The sequence below is a fragment of the Theobroma cacao genome, chromosome 2 (assembly GCF_000208745.1).
Source record: "Theobroma cacao cultivar B97-61/B2 chromosome 2, Criollo_cocoa_genome_V2, whole genome shotgun sequence".
Lineage (NCBI taxonomy): Eukaryota > Viridiplantae > Streptophyta > Magnoliopsida > Malvales > Malvaceae > Theobroma > Theobroma cacao.
This window is the reverse complement of record NC_030851.1, coordinates 441,246-461,799: the sequence shown is the minus strand read 5'-3', so window position 1 is coordinate 461,799 and position 20,554 is coordinate 441,246. Positions and strand designations below refer to the sequence as shown.

Genomic DNA, 20,554 nt, shown 5'->3' with positions numbered 1-20,554 from the left:
TGTTGCAGAAGATTTCCAGCATAAAGGAACTGACCCTGATTAACAGAATAATTCAATGGCTGCTAAGCTGCTGGAAGTTGGGGCTGATATGGATACCAATTCACCATCAATTATTGAAGCTCAGGATGGAAATTATGCTGAGAGGTCAACTTCAGCTCAGACTGATTCTTGCTTGCCAGATCCACATCTGTTTACCAGTAAGCATATATAAATTTATGTTTTGTTCTGCTGGGTTCAAAATTGACAATTCTTTCTAGTTAACAGAAACAAGTAGACATATCTAACAGCATAATAGAGTTTTATTGTTAAAATTCTTTGATTGTTCGCTTATTTAATAAAATTCTTATACTTAACAAAAAAAACCTCCATTAAACTAGACTTATATAGTATGCTTTATGAAAATTACGAACATTATATTAAAAAATAAATGTACTGAATTTATTATCACATCAATTTCATAAAGATATTTTTGTAACCTTACCGAATTTTTATGCTTGTGTTTGTGGAATAATATTTCAGAGGAAGGGAGAAAAGATTACAACATATATGGCATACCCCTTTATCGAGCTGCAATGAACGGAGACATCGAAACGGTTAGATCCATTGTTTCCACATATCCATGGGCGGTACGACAGAGTATAACGGAAGGAATGGAGACTGTTCTTCACGTTGCGACGGCGGCGAAACAAATTGCTTTGGTGAAGAAATTGGTAACTGAGTGGATGCGGCCTGTCGACTTGAAACTCGAAAACAAAGATGGAAACACTGCTCTTTGTTTCGCCGCTATATCCGGAATGTTGCCACTGGCCATAGTTATGATCAAGCTGGAAACCAGCTTACCAAAGATCAGAAATAAAGCAGGGGTGACTCCTCTCCATTTAGCTGCTCTGTTAGGACATAGAGAAATGGTTCAGTACCTCTATCAATGCACCGATGACGATTTGACTGATCCAGAACGACATGGGATATTCATTATTTGTATTAGAAATGGTCTCTACGGTAAGAAAAATTTATAGTCATTTTTTTAAAAGCATAGTTTCGTATATTAATAGAATGTGAAATTACGCGAAATGTCGAATTAAGTCTATTATCCTACACTAACAAACATTACATCATTCACTCGGCAAAAAATAGCAGAAAAACTCGTAAAAAGAAATCAAGAAAATGACAATGCGTCACTGACTCTCCCCAGATACCTCTGTTTCACACCCTATTGCACCTCTTGCGTCCATACACGAGGGTTATGCTTGAAATAGGCGATGACTTTTGGGACAAATTGGGTGTCTACCCTCCTCTGACTGTGTTCGGTGGCTTGACCTGACACTCTGCCTTTCTTTGTTCCCTTCCCTGCACTCTTCGATGTGATCTCATCTAAGTGCTCTGTTTTTCATGGACTAGTACTGATGTAGTCATATCAAATAATCATCAATTTTTTGATATTAATAAAATATTAATTTTCTGATTTAGTCATCCCGTGATTGATTTTTCACTCTTTTTTTATTGAACTTGTATCAATTTCTTTTATTGATAAAAAAAATATAGTTTGATTGAGGCCAAAAAAAAAAAAAAACATTTAATTCTTTACCATTCCTGCAGACGTGGCCTTCAATATGCAAGAAAAGTACCCGCAACTAGCTACTACTCGAGGCTCATTTAATGAGACAGCTCTGCACGTGCTTGCTCAAAAGCCTGCGTTGTTTGTCGACGAAAACCCAATTGGGATGTGGAGGAGAATAATCGTCAATTTTTCAGGTTTGTTTTCTAAAAGAATCGTGATGAAATGGTCGTGAATCATAGTAAGTTTTCTTTTTCTTTTTCTCAATATATACTACTCTGAATTGTAATTTTATTAAATTTTTATATTTCTGCATACAATTCGTGAAGTTAACACTTTATTGATTCTTTAATTAAATCTGGGATAGATCAGTTTAAAATATTTTTTTTGTATGGTGGTAATATTTAATCGTTATAGGGAGATCGTAATTTCTTTATTCTATTTGGTGTTGTTACTGTTTTTCTATTCTTCAAACGTGTGGTTGTAAATTTCAATATGAAATTTTTTATTAATCAAATTATCATATCATTTATTTATATTTAATAAAATTTTAATTTGATAAAAACAATTCTCCAATTAAAAAGTTGTAATCTTTGACCATAAATATCACAGGATTTGCTCATCATAGCTCGAAGCTAAGTCAGGCCCTTCGACTTGTGGATAGCGTTTGGAAAAAGGTACTACAGTTAGAGCATGAGATGATGTGGTGCTTAATTGAGCATCCTTCAATCTTAACACTAGATGCAGCAGAAGCAGGAAATGTCGAATTTCTAATTCAGCTTATCAACTCTTATCCTGACCTGATATGGAGGGTAAACAAAGATAATCGCAGCATATTTCATGTTGCCATTTTATATCGTCATGAGAGTATCTTCAGTTTAATCTATGGCATAGGTTCCATTAAAGATTTGATTGCAACATATGAGGATGAAAACAAAAACAACATGTTGCACTTAGTTGCCAAGTTACCCCTTCAAGGTCGACTCAATCATGTATCAGGTGCTGCTCTTCAAATGCAACGAGAATTATTATGGTTTAAGGTACTTTCTTGCCGATTTCTATAATCCTTACCTTTTTAGGCCTTCCAAAATTTTTATTAATAGAAGTGTTAGTATAGACTCTATAACCTTTTGGTAAAAATCTTCATCGTTTAGAAAAAAAATTGATTTTGTATAGGTATTACAAGCTAAGCCAACATTTTCATCCAATTTTTTTTCCAATACGATTTCAATTCATTTAAGATTTAATATGCATACTCTATGTATTTCACAGGAGGTGGAAAAGGTTGTGCAACCTTCGTGTAAAGAAATGAGAAATGCTGAAGGATTTACACCTTGGGATTTATTCGTTAAGGAGCATGAAGATTTAAAAAGAAGGGGAGAAGATTGGATGAGAAGAACTTCACACTCGATGCTAATGGTTGCAACATTACTATTCATTGTAGTATTCGTTGCAATACTCACTCTACCAGGTAGTTTACAGAACGATGCAGCAAATCCTATCATCCTGCAGAAGATTTCATTTAAAATCTTCATCATATCGGATGCAATGGCATTATTCTCCTCTGCTTCGTCAATCTTAATGTTCTTATCAATCCTCACTTCGCGTTTCGCCAAGGATGACTTCGTTAAGCGACTACCATGTATGTTGTTGCTTGGATTGGGGACACTCTTCGTCTCCATAGGGATGATGGTGGCAGCTTTCACCGCAACTATTTTCTTAATTTATCATCATGGAGCAATATGGATCCCTACCCTCATTTCCATTTTTGTTTCCGGCCCGATTGTGCTATTTGCTTCGTTGAATTTTCCTCTTTCTGTTGATTTATGGAACTCAACATACGGCTCAAGGTCTCTGTTTTGTGGTCGTAAGCATGACAAGCTTTTTTAAGGGAAGTTGTTTTAAATTGGAGAATACAGAAGGGAAATTTCAATTTAAGGTGTCCATTTTGAAGAAGTGTAAAACATATCATTAGTCAAGTGGGGTTGAATATTGTATGAAAATATGGGAATATTTTATCGAAAAATTTTGAGGTGTGCCTATGTACATGTATCTTTTATGCAAGGAGTTATATTAAAATCTCTTCCTTTAATTAAAAATTAAAAAATGATCTAAGACTTTTAACTTGCATAAATTAATGTCGCTCTTCCTATCTTTTTTCTAATGATAAGTATTTTGATTACTATTTTTAATGAAAAAATTTTTGTTGAAGAATCTCAATTTAGTTTGCTGATGAGTCAGTTTAAAAGTGACCCTTTATTTTTTGAAAGTTAGCAATATAATTTCATTATATAGAGAGTTTTACAAAAGTTACCAAGAAGGCAAGGATCAAGACAAAAGGCATCAAGAGATCAAGGATACACAAGAGAGAGATTCTCTTTGGTGTAACTTTATCTAAATATATATATCCCTTTATTGAGTATAGTGTATATATATTTCTTCAATTGATATTATTTTTGTTTTTCAAAAAAATAAAGTGGAAGAGATTGAAAGGGATTTCCAGAATAAGAGTGAATAGATTGGGTGTGTTGCGACTTATTTTAACATGTAAAATAATATTAAATATATATATAATGATGTGGTATTTTATTATTAATAATAAGAAAATAATAATTTTACAAACTATCTTGATGGAATTTAAATTCTAAAAATTAAAATATATGGATTTTAAATGTAAAGGATAGTATGAGTTGTCCATAATGTGCACATCAACTATTTTCCTTTCCAATTCTAAATCTATTGCATATCTTGTAGCTAGAAATCAAATCACTGAAATAAACACCAATTTATTTTATAAAATAGCTGGTTTGACTACATATATCTCACTTGATTCTTGGTTTTGAAAACCTCCCCTTGTTTTCTCTATGATTATACCCTTTACAACGTTGTCGCTGTCCTAAATAATCAACATAAAAAATTTATTTGAAAGCAATATTTTAACAATTTATTTTTTATTTGTGGTAATTGATTTTATTCTTTCATCATGTGACATCAGAATAATGATCCGATATATAATAGGAGTGGCCTAGATGGCTTTCTCCTGAAGATAAAAAAACCTGCAGAAGAAACGAAAATATAAAATCTGCAGATAAGAAAGTGCCTCACTAAGGTTAGTATCCGTTGAAACTAATCGCCACCTTCGCTATCAATGTTTACATCCTCCCAAATAAACAACATCAGCTCACTTTGCCTACCTATACCTGTCTTTGCACTTTCCTCACACTCCAGCTTGCTATCTTTCTTATTTACTTGATGAGAAATGGTAATATTCTGCTTTGGTTTGCTGTCTCCAATAGTGAAAACTGGGTGATTATGATGGCCTTTCTGTTATGGACTGGTCCTATTACTTGTGAAGCTTGAGATGGAAATTCTATCATGGTGGGGATATATCCATCTCTTGTGTCTAATGTACCAATGTCGATCCATTTATAGAATTTATGCCTTTCCAAAAAAAGAGTGTTCTTGTTGTTATTGCAAGGATAGACTTTGTTCTTTTTTTATTTATTTATCTACATATATATATATATATATATATATAGAGAGAGAGAGAGAGAGAGAGAGAGTACTCTCGAAGTNTACATATATAGCTATATATATATATATATATATATAGAGAGAGAGAGAGAGAGAGAGAGAGAGTTCTCTCGAAGTAATATAGCAGCACAAATTGTTTTTTTTTTTTTTTTATTTTGACTTCACAATTAGACCATGCAAATTCTTGAAATTAAAGACTTCAATAATACATCTTTAGTCTCAACGAAGTACTCTACACATGACTGTACAAATGACTTTATTTTTTTTTACACAGCAATATATATACTTGACTTCTTACAGGACATATATACATGAGTGCATGACTTCTTATGACATTATTTCGGAAATATATTACATATTTTACACACCAATTGTACTACATACAGCAAAAATTAAGCAAATTTGGACTTAAAGCTGCATGGGCTTATTATTGCAGAGAAATGCAAAGTGTCCGATTATATGACCGTCCAACTATTTATAAAACATAAATATTTTGAAAGTATTTATTATTATATCCATGTCGTCATTTTTGAATAATCGGATAACCTTCCAATTATTCATAAAAAATTTATTATTGATCATGTTCATGTTATTTATAAATATCCGGATAATCTAAAATCGGACAAAATAGCATTTCTCTTTATCATACGACCTTTTTACTTACCTCGGTTTGACATGATGCAGCACCATGCATCTTGTATGGGCAGCACTGGAGCCTCTAGGCGGCATAGCATCTCTAACACCAGTATTACTTGTGCTACTACCTCCGGAACCTGGAGGTTGTGTCGATATCGGGGTCCTAGGTGGAAATGTGTTTGGAATACCTTGACCACTTGTGGACATTGCTAGCTATGAGATGCTAATGGCTAAGATTTCTTCGAAGAGGAAGAGGCTCTCAAGATCTACCTTAATTTGACACTTTCGGAGCCTAGATTACCATATATATAGTGAACCTTACACCTATCAAAATGCAAGAACACGAACAAGAAAGCATTTTTTTAATTGTTTTAATTACAGCATAGAAAATTAAGCCTCACATGCTAACAGTTGTTAAGTATTTAATGAAGCAAATATTTTACTTTTGTACGAAATTCCCATGGAATAAAAATGAATGCAAACGCCTTGTTCCGCTATGATTCAATTGACGGTGGATTCTTTATTCTAGTTTTCACTAGCTAAGGTTATATATCTTCTTTGGATTTTCCAATTGATTCGGATGAATCGTGGTGGCAGGAAAATTAGTAAAAATGTAATAGCTGTTTTGATTTATTTTTACATTTGTCAGAATTGAGAAGGAATTTAAAAAGTGTTTACTTTTTCTTTTTCGATCAAAATGAGACAATTTTGTTAGTATCTGTAAAATGATACAATTACTTATATTTCGATATAATTGAGATAAACATACATTAGGAAACAAAAACGTAAAATCAAAAATTCATTCAAAAATAAGAAATTAAAACAACTGAAATTCACAAAAAATTCATCCGAATTACTTCACACTATCACAAGGTATAGAAAATTTTTTATCTATCAACACCAAGTTTAGCTAATGAAGTGTTTACATTTAGTTACTTCAATAATCTCACCAAAAGCCAAAGGGAGAAATGCTGGAAGCAATTTTGTTTATTATCCTTAAATTTTCTATACATATGCCTCAATATATCACATTATGAACAAAAAGTGGTATATATATATATATTAAGGTCGTCGTGAGAATACTACATTAATGATGATATTGCTTGTGATCACAGAGAAAGCAATATTTCAGAAGAAAGCCAACATCGTCACGACATTAAAGCCAACATCGTCACGACATTAGAACCGTGGGCTTCAAATATTTACTTGCATTAGCACATAATTGACGCTTCTTTCTCCCTCTCTCTCTTCAAACCAGGTTGTCTGATCAAATCTAGTCCAGTCTATTTTATTAGACTAAGCAACTTGAAACTTTTTTTTCCCTTTGAAGCAAGAGATTTTAGGGCTATAAGTTGACCTTTTGCTCGGGGGAGTACTAAAAGTTGTAAATTAATGTGGTGAATTCAGACAATTACCTAACAAGGATTCTACTTGTTTCTTTGCTAGGCTGTTGTTGTTTCACTCTTTCAATAGGCAAGGAAAAACATCTTTGCTCAATTTGTGTTCTTTGCATGGTAGAGCTAAGCAAGAATCTAACACAAATTGGGTCAAAGTGAACACATTCTAAATGAAAATTCAAACCTGATTAAGTGAGGACTGAGATAAACGTAATAATAAACTAACTATTTTTTTTTTTAAAAAAGCTAACACTATTTTATCCAAAAAAAAAAAGAAAAGAAAGTTACTTAAATCAATTATAATTAGACAAACATCATATTGGATTTTAATCTCCTGATCTCCATCCCCTTGAATTTCTTTTATAGATATACCCAAAAGAAAAGCATATTGGACTTTGGGAATGCATATTGGTTTACAGTTATCTCTTCTCAACCTTGGAAAATAATCTGACAAGAAACCAGAAATGAATATTTCTTACACTGAATGAGTTCTGCTCGATCCCTTCTATTATTTTTTTTTTCATTACTTTCTCATACACTGCTTACATAGATATGAAAACTTACTGTTGAAGGAAAAAGGGCGCAAAATGAATGGGTAAAAACCAGAGAAGACTTCGACAGAGGAAACCATGCACGCATCGACTTGAGGAAGATTCAGTCAATTAAACCCCCTTTAGTCTTTATTAATTAACTAAAAGGAGAATCCCAACAGTACTGTACTGTCTATCCCCTTTATTTATTGGGGTAGAACATTAATTAATTTACTGTTTGTTAGGTGAAGAGTGAATGGACGAACGTGCATACATATTAAAATGAAAGAGTGAAGGCAATATTCCAAAATCAGTGGGATAATTAAGCTTAATTTAATTAATTAGAAAAGATATTTTAATACTTGGAGTGAGCATATTTCAATTTAAATCAGAATAATCGGCCAAATCAATTGATATAATTCGATTTCAGTATGTTTAATTTTTTTGCAATAATTCGGTTGATTTCGATTATTTTTTAAGAAATTTTAGTTAATTTAATTTTTAAAATTTTAAAACTGCACTAATAGAATCAATCTGAATGTGCAGCCTAAACTCTAACTACTCGACTTGAACTCGCAACACTAAGTTAGACCTTTAACAATTGCTTTGAATAATTCTAGTGAGATAATAATTGGGAATCAAATCATGCAATATCTTGTTTTTCTTTTTGTGCGCATGGCACCAAGGACTAGCTTAGCAAGGGAGGTGAATCTAACCGTTATTTAGGGATAACTCAGATGGTTTAATAAAAGAGTCGTCATTGGATGAAAAGATAATCCAAATGCAGGCACTTGTAGACAAAAGAACTCGTCAAACTCTCAAAGGCCGACTTGGTCACAAGCCCTTCCCCCTAAAATGAAATAGAAAAGGCTCCTTACGTGTGGGAATAAAGAAATGTTCCTCATTCAGGGGAAAGAAGAGCGGATGACCGAAACAAAAATTTAAAAAAAAAATTAATCCTCATCCACTGCTGGAGAATCTTCAAACTATATGTTTATTCTTCCATAAGAACAAATTCATACTTGCAAGGAAGGTGAAAGCAATGGCTTTTCTTAATTAGTTTAAGTGAACCTAAGAACGGGGCACACGATACTTTTCCTCCTTTGTTTTCACTAATTAACCACCTAATCATGATATTATTGACTTCTTTTTTTTTTTCTAAGAATCTCACTGATGATAAAAAAATACAAAAATTGTCCATGGGTTTTTCGATGGAATGATAATATAATTAAAATTTTAAAAAATTCATGAAAAAAAAACACCAACGACATGGAAATTTCCATTTGGACTAAGTCATACATCACATTCTAGAAGAAAGTGACAAGAGAAAAAAAACACCTTCGTCATTTGTAGACTCTTTGGACAGATATGGTGTCGATGTATCTGCCCTCTTTTCTGCATGGTGGTGAGACCATGATATGCTGAATGCTCCTTTTGTTACTGCATTGACTTAAGTTCCAATGTTAGCAGTTGATTTTAGAGTGTTCTCTGTCTATAGATGCTAGGCTGGCACGCATTATAGGCAGATGAGAACTTGGGAATTCGCACTCGTGAGTTCGATTCTTTTTCATTCTTTTTTATTTATTATTTTTTAATATATGTATGAGTTTTATAATTAAGGGTTCGTTTATTTTACAGTAAAATATTTTTCAAAAAACATTTTCAAAATTTATTCTTGTTTGGCAAACGAAAAATTAATTCCAAACTATAAACATTTTACGAGTTAACAAAGTTAAATACAAAAAATATTTTACACCCTAAAAAGACGTAAGATATTTTTCAGAGAAAAACAAAAATACTTTTATATTAAGTTTCTGAGTATAAGTTTGATGAATATTAATATTTACTTAAAATATTAAAAAATAAAAAATATTAACAATTAATTTAAAATGTTAATATTTAAATTATACAATACTATTAAAATTAAAACAAGTATTATTTTAATGAAACCATTCAATACAATNTTTAAATATCAATACTATAAAATATAACAAGTATTATTTTAATGAAACCATTCAATCAATTAAAATTTTTTATTTATAAATTGAACAAATTTTACTAATTATTATAATAAAAATATTTCAATAATTGTTATTTAATGAATGTATATTTATAAGTATAGGTTTTGGATATCTTACAAAATTATTGAATATTTATATTTTTATAGTTATGATAAAAAAGTGATAAGATGGAAAATTTTTTGAAAATTAGAATTTATTTTCATTAAAGATTTGTAGTTAAATGCTTTGAAAAATATCATTATTGATTTTATTTATTTTCATTTTCATTCTTAATTTTGATCTCAAATTAGTAAAAATCAAATATCAATATTGCTATACTCAACTCCTGTTTATTATTTTAAAACCCAAAAAACTCTACCATGATGAAAAATATTTTTTATAAAATGATCTAAATAATAAAAAATATTTTCGACAATTTATCCAAACAACAGAAAATATTAAATTTTTCTGTAAAACATTTTATAGAGAAAAAATTTTCCTCCAACAAACTATTTTTTGGTTACCAAATAGATCCTAATATTAAAATTTTATGCAAGTAGACGATGATGATAAATGCACTGAAAATAGTAGAACAAAAAAGTACTGGATAAGAGTCGAATCTTGAAAAAATAGATTACGAAGAAGAAAAGGCAGCAAAGATGATGGCTTTTCCTCGTTCTCAATGATGAAAGTCTGTCCAATACCATCTACCAAACGCAAACTCACTCCACAAATTGGGCCATCAAATTAATTAATCTGAGACTCTTGAACGATCAAATGGAACTTTAACGCTGCAACTTGTTCCTGATCAAAGGAGGCCCAGCATGCTCTATTTACATTTTAGAATACATCCGGTACAAAATGTTAAAAAATGAAAATGTCTCATAAGGAAAAGTTACAATTTACTGTCATTTTCTTGTAGTCGTTTATTTCATTCAATTTCATTGAACTCATAAATTATATTTGTAATACTATATTACTATAAAACATACTACATGATTAATAGGCTTAATGAAACCACTAAATCTGAAGATACGAACAAAATATATACAGAAAAAGAAAAGAGTGTGACAATCGTTTAGTGGCGAAAGATGACCATACAATACAAGCTATACTAGTATAATATATAGAACAAAGAACTTTAGAACAATAAAATTGCAAGACCAGCACCACTGACCTCAATAATTTTTATGAAGCTGCAAAAAAAAGCTATGGATGAAATTTGGTGACCATTACAAGCTCTTTCTCCATTAACCTGCAGAGGCGTGTCTATTCCAATCTTGGAATATGATTCAGACTGATTATGAGTTCAGACATACATTACGGGAAACGAAATGCTCTGTACAGTGGTAGTGTGAATTATGCTTTGAGATGCTGCTTTACTTTACTATTAGAGATTGCTGTGGGTGAACCTCGGATTTTGTGGTCACTGGACCTATGTTTCGGTGATTAACCCCTGTATGATCTTTTCTTGCACTAGTTGATGTAGAACATCTTTGATGTTTTACCCGTTTCAGTGTAGCATACCATTGCTGGACATTCTTGGTCTGGGCAACTTTATCCTTTGTGATCTATTATTATCAATAAAGTCCTTGATGATTGAAAAAAAATTAAGGCCATGATTTTTTTTTTTTGAAAAAAAAGGTGATGAAATCATTAAAATTAACACCAATTTATTACATATATCTCACTTGATTTTTGGTTTTCAAAACCTCCCTTTGTTTTCTCTATGATTGTATCCTCTTAAAAAATGATGTCAGTCTAAAATAATGAACATAAAATTTATTTGAAAACGATATTATAACAATTTATTTTTTTTATTTATAGTAATTCATTTTATTCTTTCATCATGTGAACAGAATAAATGATCCTGTAAATTATTTTGGAGATACATTGACTCTTAGATCATTACTCCATGTCTAACAGATGCTACTTGCAACTTCTTTACATTTTTTATATTTATCAAATGTAGTAGAATATCATGAGGTAAATGAATATACTCTTTAAGGGGTTAAATTGTCAACCAAGACTTAGTTTTTAATCACTTAAAAGTATTTATTGTTTAGCTGTTAATGAAAGCACGAAAAGTAACTAAGAATCGAACTCTTCTTGTTCCCGAAGGTAGCCCTTATGATCACTCCGTTGCTATTGAAGCTAACGAAAATGTACTATAACTGACATTTCATCTTTTAATTAAACCATGGCTTCAAGATAGCTTAGAGTCCTTTTAACCTAATGGCTTATATCTGAAATCTTGATGACTCCACAGGTGCAAATAACTCCAGCATATGTAGGTAATCTGGTCACCCTAATTTTCTTTTCAAAGTGTTCGTACTGTTGTTGGAGGGGAAGGCTTGCACAATATACATATATACACACACACATGACTTCTTACCAGACATATAAATACACATGAGTGTATGACTTCATACAAGACATTACTTGTTTTTACCTTTTTGGCGAAACCAATGATAGATTTTATTCAAAGAAAAGATAAACAGTAGAGATCCACTCTTAAGAATAGAGAACACTCTTAAGACTAGATAATTTGATCAGTCCACAAAAGGAAAAACAATACAAACAAAGTAAAACTACATAAAGACAATAACAACCTGATCAAATAAATCAAAACATTCGATCTACACACATAAAACACCAATTGAAGCTTTCACACCCCTTACATTTATTTTTTTTTATTTCTTTTTCCTAATTAATAAGAATGCTTCTCAAACTTAAGGCTGCATGATATTGTTATTGTAGAGAAATGCAAAGTGTCCGATAATATGACTATCCAATTATTCATAAAAATTAAATGTCCTATTAAATTATTATTTATCTTGTTTACGTCATTTCTGAATACTTAGATAACCTTTAAATCGGACAAAATAGCATTACTCTTTATTGTACCTTCTTTTCACAACCCTTGTTTTCATATGATGCAGCAACAACATCATGGACGGTGGCCGCCTTTAGTTGCTGCAGCATTTGGAGCCTCACTTGTGCTCCTACCTCCGGAACCTGAAGGTGGTGTGGAAGTGCTGGTGGTTCTAGGTTTCACAGCATCTGTAAGTCCAATGTCACTTGTGCTATCACCTTTGGAACCTGAAGGCGGTGGGGAAGTGCTGGGGGTTCTAGGTTTTGCAGCATCGGGAACTCGAATGCCACTTGTGCTCTCACCTTTGGAACCTGAAGGTGGCGTGGACATGATAGAATTGTTTGGAACTCCTTGACCACTAGCGTTGTTCGTTTCTTTGAGATGCTAATAGCTAAGGTTTCTTCAAAGACGAAGAGGTTTTCAAGATCTACCTTAACTCGACATTTTATATGGTGCATGAGCTAGCCCTAGTTATAGTTACCAAAATGCAAGGACACTATGAAGCACGAACAAGCAATGAATTTTTTTTTTATTTTTGTTTAATTGATTTAATTGTAACATATAAAATTAAACCTAACATGTTAACAGTTAATGAAGCAAATGTTTTACTTTTCTATTAAAATTCCATTGGTATTGTTGCTTGTCGGAATAAACAATCAGTAATAAGAAATTTGTTGCAAACTTGTCCTAAAGATGCCAAAGGAATGAAGAGAGTTGACATAGTAATGAGACGTCGGTAAAGATTTCAGCAATTGAATTCATATGCTAAAGTTTTACTGATGCAATCGAAGAAAACATATCAGAAGAGATCAAAATTTGGCCTCACACACAGTTATTACTCTTTCTTAAGAGCTTGAACATTTTAATCTCCTCTCTATCCCCTTAAATTTTTTTCATGTCTTTCAAAAAAAAATTATAGATAGAGGCAAAAAAAATGCATATTGGATTTTGAGAACGCTATGTTGTTCCTATGCGAAAAGTACAAACAAAACATAAATGAATATGCCCCACAATAGGTTCTGCTCCCTTTTATTATTTTTTTAATATAACTTTTAACATTTTACATTCTAATATAATTTTTAATCATTATTTACGTGTTTGGGATCCGTAATTCATGATTAGTTCTCACATGTTTGAATGATGATAGGATGATTGTTTGGGAACAGTTCTACAATAACAACAACCATCCTCCAATATATGAATTAATAGTTGTGCTTAAATGGACAGCTTCAATGTAAATGAAATGGAATTATATGGGGAAGGATTATTTATGCTATTTATTGTCATGAAATTTTTAAATTCCACAAACGGAATTAAATTATTATTATATAACCATTTAATAATTAATTTATTTATTAATTTAATAAATCTATTTTAAGGTAATACATATAAACTTTTTAATTTCGTTTGTACCAAAAAAAAAAAACCGAGAGAAGAGTGCAATAGAATACCATGCATTGACTTGAAGAAATTCAGTCAACCTCCAAATTAACTAAAATGAAAATCCCAACAGTACTATACCCTTTAATTAATTAGGGTAGAATGCTAATTTATTAAGTGAAGAGTGAATGCACGAACGTGCATACATATTAAAGTGAAGAGTGACGTCTACTACTCCAACGTCAAGGTGACTTAATTAAGCTTAATTTAATTAATTAAAAAAGATATTCCGATTGCAAACGTCAGCTCCATCTACTCTACTTGAACTCAAAGATTAAATTAGACGTTTAACAACAGCTTAAATAGTACTAGTACGATTTTTCTTTTATCTAGGTTCGAAAATAAAGAACTAAAAGTGCAGCAAGGGAGGTGAATCTAACAGCTATTTAGGGATAATTAAAATGGTTTAAAGAGTGGTCGGATGAAAATTTAATCCCAATATTGTAGGCAATTGTAGACAAAGGAACATGACAAAGTTGACTTTGATGAGTTTAGGACTTGCTGACTTGGTCACAAACGCCAACCACAAAATGAAATAGAAAAGGCTCCTTGCCTTGCGTGTGGGAATGAAGAAATGTCCCTCCTCATTCATAGGTAGGACATCATTGTTTTATTCTTCCATGATACATAAAATTAATTAATTAAAGAACTAATTCGTGCTTCTAAGGAAGGAGGAAGCCATGACTTTTTTAAGTGAAACTAACAACGTGGGCTCACGAGTTTCCCCTTTTTGTCAAAGAATCTCACTGATAGATATAAAGCACAGAAGGCATACAAAGTATTTCCAATGAAGTGCTAAAATAATTAAAATTTTTAAAAAGATTTATACAAGAAAAAAACACCAAGAACATGGAAATTTCTATTTTTGTGTGACCAAGTCATACATCGCATTGTAGTAGAAAGATGCCAGCATGACGGAGTACAACGCATCGGATAATATGGTACACCTAAAAGAGTACAAAGAAAATTATGAACAAAAAAAGAAGAAAGCTTAAAGAAAATTTCGTCTATTTTTTAATACATCATTAATCATTATTCATATGTATGAGTTTCACAATTCATAATAGAATTTTTAATACATCATTAATTATAGGCAGATGAGAACTTGGGAATTCGCACTCGTGAGTTCGATTCTTTTTCATTCTTTTTGTATCTATTATTTGTTAACATATGTACGAGTTTTATAATTAAGGGTTCGTTTGTTTTACTGTAAAATATTTTTTGGAAAACATTTTCAAAATTTATTCTTGTTGGCAGACGAAAAAGTAATTCTAACTATAAATATTTTACGAGTTAACAAGGTTAAATACGAAAAATATCTTATACCTTAAAAAGATGTAAGACATTTTTAGATAATAATAAAAATATTTTTATTTTAAGTTTATGAGTATAAGTTTGATAAATATTGATATTTAACTTAAAATATTAAAAATTAAAAAATATTAATATTTAATTTTAAAACAATTAATTTAAAATATTAATATTTAAATTATACAATACTATTAAAATTAAAACAAATATTATTTTAATGAAACCATTCAATACAATTAATTTTTTTATTTATAAATGGAATAAATCTTACGAATAATTATAATAAAAAAATTTCAATAATTGTTATTTAATGAATATATATTTATAAATATAGGTTTTGGATATCTTACACAATTAATGAATATTTATATTTTTATAGTTATGATAAAAAAGTGATAAGATGGAAAATTTTTTGAAAATTAGAATTTATTTTTATTAAAGATTTGTAGTTAAATGTTTTGAAAAATATCATTATTGATTTTATTTATTTTCATTTTCATTCTTAATTTTGATCCCAAATTAGTGAAAATCAAATATCAATATTATTTTGTACTCAACTCCTATTTATTATTTTATCACCCAAATAATTTCACCATGATGAAAAATATTTTTCATCAAATGATACAAATAATAGAAAATGTTTTCGACGGTTTATCCAAACAACAAAAAATATTAAATTTTCTTATAAAACATTGTACAGAGAAAAATTCTTCTCCAATAAGTTATTTTTCGATTATCAAATAGACCATAATATTGAAATTTTAAGCAAATAGATGATGATGGTAAATGTACTGAAAATAGTAGAACAAAAAGTAATGGATAAGAGTCGAATCTTGAAAAAATAGATTACGAAGAAGAAAAGGCAGCAAAGATGATGGCCTTTCCTGGTTCTCAATGATGAAAGTCTGTCCAAAACCATCTACCAAACCCAAACTCACTCCACAAATTGGGCCATCAAATTAATTAATCTGAGACTCTTGAACGATCAAATGGAACTTTAACGCTGCAACTTGTTCCTGATCAAAGGAGGTCCAACATGCTCTATTTACATTTTAGAATACATCCGGTAAAAAATGTTAAAAAATGAAAATGTCTCAAATGGAAGAGCTAAACTTTACTCTCATTTTCTCGTAGTCGTTTATTTCATTCAATTTCATTGAACTCATAAATTATATTTGTATTATTATATTACTATAAAACATATTACATAATTAATAGGTTTAATGAAACCACTAAATTTGAAGATACAAACAAAATATATAAGGAGAAAGAAAAGAATGTAACAATCGTTTAGTGGCGAAAGATGGCCATACAATACAAGCTATACTAGTATAATAGAATAAAGAACTTTAGAACAATAAAATTGCAAGACCAGCATCACTGATCTCAAAAATTTTTATGAAGCTGCACAAAAAAAAAAAAAAAAAAAAAAGCCGTGGTTTGAATCATTCAATTTTGCTTACAACAGTGAACTTGACTCCGAAGGTGCATATACCTTCAACGAGGTTAGTCTCAAAGAGCTATGGATGAAATTTGATGACCATTACAAGGCCTATGTTTCGGTGATTAACCACTGTATGATCTTTTCTTGCACTAGTTGATGCAGAACATCTTTGTGATCTATTATTATCAACAAAGTCCTTGATGATTGAGAAAATAAATTAAGGCCATGATTTTTTTTAAAAAAAGGGTGATGAAATCATTAAAATTAACACCAATTTATTACATATATCTCACTTGATTTTTGGTTTTCAAAAACTCCCTTTGTTTTCTCTATGATTATATCCTCTTAAAAAATGATGTCAGTCTAAAATAATGAACATAAAATTTATTTGAAAACGGTATTATAACAATTTTTTTTTTTATTTATAGTAATTCATTTTATTCTTTCATCATGTGAACAGAATAAATGATCCTATCAAATAATTTTGAAGATACATTGACTCTTAGATCATTACTTCATGTCTAACAGATGCTACTTGCAACTGCTTTACATTTTGGATATTTATCAAATACAGTAGAATATCATGAGGTAAATGAATCTACTCTTTAAGTGGCTAAATTGTCAACCAAGACTTTGTTTTTAATCACTTAAAAGTATTTATTGTTTAGCTGTTAATGAAATCACGAAAAGTAACTAAGAATCCAGCTCTTGTTGTTCCCGAAGGTAGCCCTTATGATCACTCCTTTGCTATTGAAGCTAACGAAAATGTACTATAACTGACATTTCATCTTTTAATTAAACCCATGGCTTCAAGATAGCTTAGAGTCCTTTTAACCTAATGGCTTATATCTGAAATCTTGATGACTCCACAGGTGCAAATAACTCCAGCATATGTAGGTAATTTGGTCACCCTAATTTTCTTTTCAAAGTGTTCGTGCTGTTGTTGGAGGGGAAGACTTGCACAATATATATATATATATACACACACATATACACATATGGCTTCTTACAATACATATAAATACACACGAGTGTATGCCTTCATATAAGACATTATTTTTTTTTTGCCTTTTTGGCAAAGCCAAAAATGGATTTTATTAATAGAAAAGATAAAGAACAGTAGAGATCCACTCTTAAGAATAGAAAACACTCTTAAAAATAGATAATTTGATCAGTCCAACAAAAAGAAAAACAATACAAACAAAGTAAAAATACATAAAGACAATAACAACTTGATCAAATAAATCAAAACATTCGATCTACACGTATACAACACCAATTGAAGCTTTCACACCCCTTACATTTATTTTTTTTATTTATTGTTCCTAATTAATAAGAATGCTTCTCGAACTTAAGGCTGCATGATATTGTTATTGTAGAGAAATGCAAAGTGTCCGATAATATGACTGTCCAATTATTCATAAAAATTAAATATCCTATAAATTATTATTTATCTTGTTTTCATCTTTTCTGAATAGTTAGATAATCTTTAAATCGGACAAAGTAGCATTACTCTTTATTGTACCTTCTTTTCACAACCCTTGTTTTCATATGATGCAGCAACAACATCCTGGACGGTGGCCGCCTTTAGTGCCACTTGTGCTCCTACCTCCGGAACCTGAAGGTGGTGTGGTTTTAGGTGTCACAGCATCTGGAATTTTAATGTGACTTGTGCTTGTACCTCCGGAACCTGAAGATAGTGTGGAAGTGCTGGTGGTTCTAGGTTTCTCAGCATCTTTAAGTCCAATGTGACTTGTGCTATTACCTTTGGAACCTGAAGGTGGCGTGGACATGATAGAATTGTTTGGAACTCCTTGATCACTAGCGTTGTTCGTTTCTTTGAGATGCTAACAGCTGAGGTTTCTTCGAAGACGAAGAGGTTTTCAAGATCTACCTTAATTCGACACTTTCAGAGCCTAGGTTACCATTTTATATAGTGCATGAGCTAGCCTTAATTATAGCTACCAAAATGCAAGGACACTAAGAAGCACGAACAAGCAAAGAATTTTTTTTTTATTTTTGTTTAATTGATTTAATTGTAACATATAAAATTAAACCTAACATGTTAACAGTTGATGAAGCAAATGTTTTACTTTTCTATTAAAATCCCGTGGTATTGTTGCTTGTCGGAATAAACCATCAGCAATAAGAAAATTTGTTGTAAACTTGTCCTAAAGATGCCAAAGGAATGAAGAGAGTTGACATAGTACTGAGACGTCGGTAAAGATTTCAGCAATTGAATTTTTATGCTAAAGTTTTACTGATGCAATCCAAGAAAACATATCAGAAGAGATCAAAATTTGGCCTCACACACAGTTATTACTCTTTCTTAAGAGCTTCAACATTTTAATCTCCTCTCTATCCCCTTAAATTTTTTTCATGTCTTTCCAAAAGAAAAAATTATAGATATAGGCAAAAAAAAAAGCATATTGGATTTTGAGAAAGCTATGTTGTTCCTATCGGACAAGTACAAACAAAATACAAATGAATATTCCCCACAATAGGTTCTGCTCCCTTTTAATATTTTTTAATATATTTTTTAGCATTTTACATTTTAATATAATTTTTAATCATTGTTTACATGTTTGGGATCCGTAATTCATGATTAGTTATCACATGTTTGAGTGATGGTAGGATGATTGCTTGGGAACAGTTCTACAATAACAACAACCATCCTCCAATATATGAATTAATAGTTGTGGTTAAATGGACAGCTTCAATGTAAATGAAATGGGATTATATGGCGAAGGATTATTTATGCTTTTTGTTGTCATGAAAATTTTAAATTCCACAAATGGAATTAAATTATTATTATATAACCGTTTAATAATTAATTTATTTATTAATTTTATAAATTTATTTTAAGGTAATACATGTAAACTTTTTAATTTCGTTTGTACCAAAAAAAAAAAACCGAGAGGAGAGTGCAATAGAGTACCATGCATTGACTTGAAGAAATTGAGTCAACCTCAAAATTAACTAAAATGAAAATCCCAACAGAACTATAACCTTTAATTAATTGGGGTAGAACACTAATTTATTAAGTGAAGAGTGAATGCACGAACGTGCATACATATTAAAGTGAAGAGTGACGTCTATAATCCAACGTTAAGGTGACTTAATTAAGCTTAATTTAATTAATTAAAAAAGATATTCTGATTACAAACTTCAGCTCCATCTACTCTACTTGAACTCAAAGATTAAATTAAACCTTTAACAGCAGCTTAAATAGTACTAGTATGATTTTTCTTTCATCTAGGTTCGAAAATAAAGAACTAAAAGTGCAGCAAGGGAGGTGAATCTAACAGCTATTTAGGGATAATTAAAATGGTTTAAAGAGTTGTCGGATGAAAATTTAATCCCAATATTGTAGGCAATTGTAGGCAATTGTAGACAAAGGAACATGACAAAGTTTACTTTGATGAGTTTAGGACTTGCTGACTTGGTCATAAACGCCAACCTCAAAATGGAATAGAAAAGGCTCCTTGCCTTGCGTGTGGGAATGAAGAAATGTCCCTCCTCATTCATAGGTAGAAAATCATTGTTTTATTCTTCCATGATACATAAAATTAATTAATTAAAGAACTAATTCATGCTTCTAAGGAAGGAGGAAGCCATGACTTTTTCAAGTAAAACTATGAACGTGGGCTCATGGGTCTCCCCTTTTTTTCAAAGAATCTCACTGATAGATATAAAGCACAGAAGGCATAGAAAGTATTTCCAATGGAGTGATAAAAAAATTAAATTTTTTTAAAAGATTTATACAAGGAGAAAACATCAAGAACACGGAAATTTCCATTTTTGTGTGACCAAGTCATACATCGCAGTGTAG

At 30.8% G+C, this 20,554-nt stretch overlaps 1 protein-coding gene across 1 annotated transcript; it reads left to right on the top strand.

Annotated features, from left to right (window-relative positions):
• On the top strand, positions 56-3,445 carry LOC18607049 (ankyrin repeat-containing protein At3g12360). The gene is made up of 5 exons (XM_018114813.1): positions 56-197; positions 520-999; positions 1,597-1,752; positions 2,168-2,595; positions 2,828-3,445. The coding sequence occupies exons 1-5, from the start codon at positions 56-58 to the stop codon at positions 3,443-3,445; spliced, it is 1,824 nt and encodes a 607-aa protein (XP_017970302.1).

Excerpts from the sequence above, each read along its gene's own strand:
- LOC18607049 (XM_018114813.1), top strand. The coding sequence starts at position 56 with ATGGCTGCTAAGCTGCTGGAAGTTGGGGCTGATATGGATACCAATTCA. Across the intron at positions 1,753-2,167 it reads AATAATCGTCAATTTTTCAG|GATTTGCTCATCATAGCTCG; the intron begins GTTTGTTTTCTA and ends TAAATATCACAG. Across the intron at positions 2,596-2,827 it reads GAGAATTATTATGGTTTAAG|GAGGTGGAAAAGGTTGTGCA; the intron begins GTACTTTCTTGC and ends TGTATTTCACAG.